At 36.0% G+C, this 4,959-nt stretch overlaps 1 protein-coding gene across 1 annotated transcript; it reads right to left on the reverse strand.

Annotated features, from left to right (window-relative positions):
- Nucleotides 1-912: 912 nt before the first annotated feature.
- On the reverse strand, nucleotides 913-3,982 carry LOC109205201 (EGF domain-specific O-linked N-acetylglucosamine transferase-like). Its single transcript, XM_019367885.1, has 3 exons — nucleotides 3,323-3,982; nucleotides 3,171-3,242; nucleotides 913-2,415 (listed from the first exon to the last, which is right to left on the reverse strand). Exons 1-3 carry the CDS (start codon nucleotides 3,495-3,497, stop codon nucleotides 1,118-1,120), a joined length of 1,545 nt encoding a protein of 514 aa, XP_019223430.1. The 5' UTR covers nucleotides 3,498-3,982; the 3' UTR covers nucleotides 913-1,117.
- Between the last annotated feature and the right edge of the window lie 977 nt (nucleotides 3,983-4,959).

Consider the following 4,959-nt stretch of genomic DNA (forward strand, 5'->3'; position numbering starts at 1 on the left):
GAATTCTTTGAATTTCTATCATCTTGATGTTAAGCATCAAGAAGTATGATCAGATGGATACGATTCCTCCACTATTAACCAGAAGTTTTAGAGTCGAACCTTACGAATGGAGAAACTCTTGATAGGGTACTTCCCCTTTTATTGAGCCTTATCCGCCGAGAATCCGGATAAGTGCCTTGTGCATCGAGAATCCGGATTAGTTGGCCGCAATAAGTTTTTCCCCTTTTATTGAGCCTTATCCGCCGAGAATCCGGATAAGTGCCTTGTGCATCGAGAATCCGGATGAGTTGGCCGCAATAAGTTTCGGATACCGGATGGTTAAACCAGAAAATGCAATGGACATGTTCAAGGACATAAATGCCATTAATAATATATGTACATATAGATATATTGAGTTGAGGGTCTATCTGAAACAGCCTATCTACCCCCACAAAGGTAGGGGTAAGGTCTGCGTATACCATTCCCATACCCCACTTGTGGGATCACACTAGGTATGTTGTTATACTTATAGATATATTATCCACATAGTGAAAAAAAAAAAACGCCCTGCCAACAAACTTGGTAAGTATACACAGTGAAAACCACTATGCAAATTTTCAAAGAAAAAGTAAAACATAAGGATTTAGCCTGACAATTCAAATACATTTTGCTTAGATGAGATAAAAAAAACCAATCATGAACTGTGAAAAAATGGGCAGCCCAGTGCATAAAGTATCCCGCGTTCACACAGGATCCGAGAAGGGCCACCCTAAGGAGGTGTGATATAGGCAGTCTCCCCTAATGCAAGCATCAGGGACTGATTCCACGGCCGAACTTGTAACCCATAGGTCACATGGAGACACCTCCTTGGGGTGCGGCCCCAGGAGAAGAGGTTAAATGCACTGCATAAGAACAAGAAATATAGGCAAAATCTCAGAAAGCAAAGCATTTCTTTTTCTTTATCTTAGAAACCAAAGAACAACTTAACATTTCCCTCTTGATGTACACAAAAGGCATTGCCACTAATCTAGATCTGCAGCAATGCTTATTTCTTTTATTCAGAATTATGATATACAACTCTAAGAGCTTTAACAATTGAGACTAAGTATATTTGGTAAACCACAAAAAGGTAGAAGAGTTACTGACTTTGACGACGAAGACGCTCATTTTCATTAGCAACAGAATGATAGTAGGCGCGAAGCAATCTTTTACGAAACCTTCCAAGATTCAACCTCACATTCTGACGATCAAGGTAGATCCTTTTTGTGAATTCCCATCCTCTGTCGTTCACGCTGTTAGGGTCCATCAGAACGGGATCATTCTTGTCGTATTCATCATACAAAGAGCTCTCTTTCGGAAGAATTTTGTATCCGATGTACTTGAGACCTAGTTTCACTGCTGGTTCTCCATAATAAGTGCCTGCTGCCCAATCTGTTCCGAGCGGAATGATTTGGATGAAAACAGAACCAGGCCTCATGAAGAGGAAATGAGTCATAGCAGCACCGTGAACTCCTATCATAACATCACTCGAATTAAGGACTCGATAGATCCTTGCAAGCTCTGTCGTTCGTTGGGGCCTCAAAACCTCTACACGAAACCCAATATCTTCGATCATTTTAACCAAAGAATCTTCGTTCATTATAGCTCTAGAATCATTTCTTGAGATTATGACCACTTTAGGCTTCTTCAAATGCTTCTTTTCTTCCGTCGTCACCATCTTTGACTCAGATGAGGGTGACAAAATAAGTTTTTCTTTATTCATCCGAGCTTCACATTCCTCATCTTGGATCAAACCTCTAATTCGAGGCCAATAAGCTCGGTCCAGAAGGTCTCTGAAATCTCTAATCGTCTTATTGTTTCCCATCAATGAAGGATCAACAGTTAGCTCATCGTGGATTCTTAAACCAACTATAGCTTCAGGGAAGCAATGAGTCCTCTTATCTCCGCTAAAGTCTATAATTGGATATTCGGTGAGGTGAGAAAGAACGTTCGCGTACTTCATTATCCACCAATTATGGTACTCAAGGATTACAAACACAACCTTCTTGTTGAACTGCTGAGAAGTGATGTAAAGGGGCAAGAGTCCATCGTTGAACTCGTGGTAGAGATTACCGGTATAACCTCCAGTAGAGAAAAACACAGCGGGCACATCATGTTCGACATCACACTTATGGCGAACGCCATAATGCTTCCCTTTCACAACAAGGTCTAACTCATCAATGGTATCCATCACATTCTTTTCCCATTTCCGAGTATACGGCCTAATCTTTTCATGCTGAAGTACCTCGTCATTCTCATCAGGATCGCGCAACACATAATCGCTATGACCATTGTTTCTGTAAAGGGTAATTCTAGAGGAAGCAGAATCTGTCCTAACATCACCTTTCATAACACATACATCGGAGCGAATACTGCTTCTTTCACAACAAATTGTCCCTGCAGTTCAATCAAACGAACTGTCAAAAATCGCGAAGAAAAAAAAATGCTGATATTACTTCTCTTACTGTTACATTAAAACCAACAACCTTAACAAACAAAAGATTTTAACACCAACAAGAAACTCATTCAGCACATATAAACATGTAATTTTTGCTTCCTTTGTCAACAAAAGACTATTAATTAATCAGGAAATAAACTTGAGCATTTATACCATTTTCCAACCTGATTTAAATCACTACCATAAAAGGACTACAATTAAGCAATAAAAAAGTAGCAGCCTTTTCACCCCTAAAGAACCTTCAAAAAAAGGAAATTAAAATCCATATTTTTTACAAAAATCAACAAAAACTTTTCCTTTTCAGAAGCCAAAAATAGCTCTAGTTCCTTAAAAACCAAAAATAGAGATCACTACCCCCCAAAAAAAGAACTTATTTTTCAACAATATATTAACATAGAAGGATCTAAACCCCGCCCGTGGGATTATATTGGCTATGTTGTTGTATATTAACATAGAAGGATATAGGACCATTTTTTATGAGAAAAAATAAAGCAGAGAAAAATAGAATAACAACAACAACGACCTAGTAAAAATACCACTAGTGGGGTCGGGTGAGGGTAGTGTGTACTCACAACTTGACCCTATCCTTCGGGCTAGAGAGCCAGTGTTCCAAAGACCCTCGGCTAAAAAAAAAAAAAAAAAAAAAAGAGAGAGAGGAGAAAAACAGAACATAGAAAAATATTGAAAAACTAACCGTTAGAGACAGAGGAACAAGAATTTATATCTGTTTTAGGAACAAGTCCTGCTTCTTCAGAACTAAATGAATCTGCACACATGCAAAACAAAATCAGAAAAAGAAAAAGAAACCCAAAAAAAAAAAACAGAGAAAAACAGAGAGGAACTTACACAAGAAAATAAAGCTGAAAGAGATGAAAGAAAGGAAAAGAAGGTAAAAAAGTTTTGGTTTAGCTCTCTTGCAATTATAACCAGAGTTTAGTTCTTCATCTACACAAACCACAAACACATCTTCTTTTTTACTCCAGTGCTGATATCTCTTATAATGCATCATTTTCTTGCACATATTGAACAAAAAAAAAAGAGCTTTTTTTCAGAATGAAAATACCAAAGAAGTGAACTTTATGTGAATATATGTTGAAGGAACAAAAGGGTGTTTGTGGTTTGCTTAAAAGAAGGTTTTTCTAGTTTTTTTTTTTTTTTTTTTTTTTTTGCAGAATTAAGATATCAAAGAAGACAACTTTATTTGTATATATGTGTTGAAAAAACAAAAGGGTGTTTGTAGTTTGCTTAACAGAAGGTTTTTATGGGGTTGAAGAAGAAGAAGAAGAAGGAGGAGGAGGAGAAAGATGAAAGCTTTTTTATTTTTTCAAGAATGAAGAGAGCAAAGAAAAGAAATTTTTATAAAATATGTAAATTTATGTTTCAAAGAAGAGAACTTTTTGTGTATATAGTGTTTGTAGTTTGCTTATGGGAAAGTTATTTCTGGGGTTGAAGTCTTGAAAAAGAGATTCTTAAAAAAGGATAGTAAGGGTGGTGGATTTTGGAAAGAGGGGGTTTTTGGTTTTAGGGGGTGGGGGTGGGGGTGGAGGTGGGGTTGGGGGGTTAAGTGAGGAATGAGGAATCACCGTTTAGAGTTGTCAATGGAAGGAAGCCAAGTCAGCTGTATTTTAGTGGCCAAAGTAGAAAGTTTGAGTACATGAATTAAATTCTTATCTTATTGCATAAGATTGGCAAACCGGAGTTATAATCGTAACTGGCAATTATAAGTTGTAAATATCGATTGCGACTTAAAAATCGCAATAACTTGATGTGACTGCTGGTAAATCATAGTTGAATGGACATATAAATCGATTTCGATTTATAACAATATTTTTATAAGTCGTGTTTGTCAATTATGATATGTGAGATTTTATTGGATCGTTGTTGTTGCTTGCCAAGAATGATACAAATTTAAATTAATTAGATTAGTAAATTCTGAATACTAGTGCTTGAAAAAAAAAACTAACCTTCAATGATAGGTAATATTTAAGTCTGTTTTTTTAATTTCGTGTAGCTCTTTTATTTGTAATCCATTCTAAAATAAAAAATATATATTTTTATATTTTAAAAGACTTTAATTTTAAATTTTCAATTAACTATTAAGTCATATAACATATTAAATCATGAATTCTAATATACTTTTGGTATGTGTTAAAAGTCATTCTCTTTCGTTTTGAAAACATTGTAATCGAATGGAAAAGCGGAAGTTTACATTAGGGTTCTATGTTCGTGAAGGAGAGAAAGAGTTCTTTCGTTGCAACTGAAAATGACCCGATGGGTCTTTCTAGAACATTAACCCATTATTTATATAATGGGCTTCAGTCATAAGCTGAACATGAAAGTGGGCTAAAATATAAAGTGGCCCAAAATAAAAGAGAATACAACTAAAGGCTAATTAAATAAACTTTTACAAAAGATCAATGTTTATGTTTAGGCTTAGATGCTAAGTAATCCATTAGCTCAACACCCCCCCCCCCCTCAAGTTG

Source organism: Nicotiana attenuata, unplaced genomic scaffold (genome assembly GCF_001879085.1).
Source record: "Nicotiana attenuata strain UT unplaced genomic scaffold, NIATTr2, whole genome shotgun sequence".
In the NCBI taxonomy this organism is placed as follows: domain Eukaryota; kingdom Viridiplantae; phylum Streptophyta; class Magnoliopsida; order Solanales; family Solanaceae; genus Nicotiana; species Nicotiana attenuata.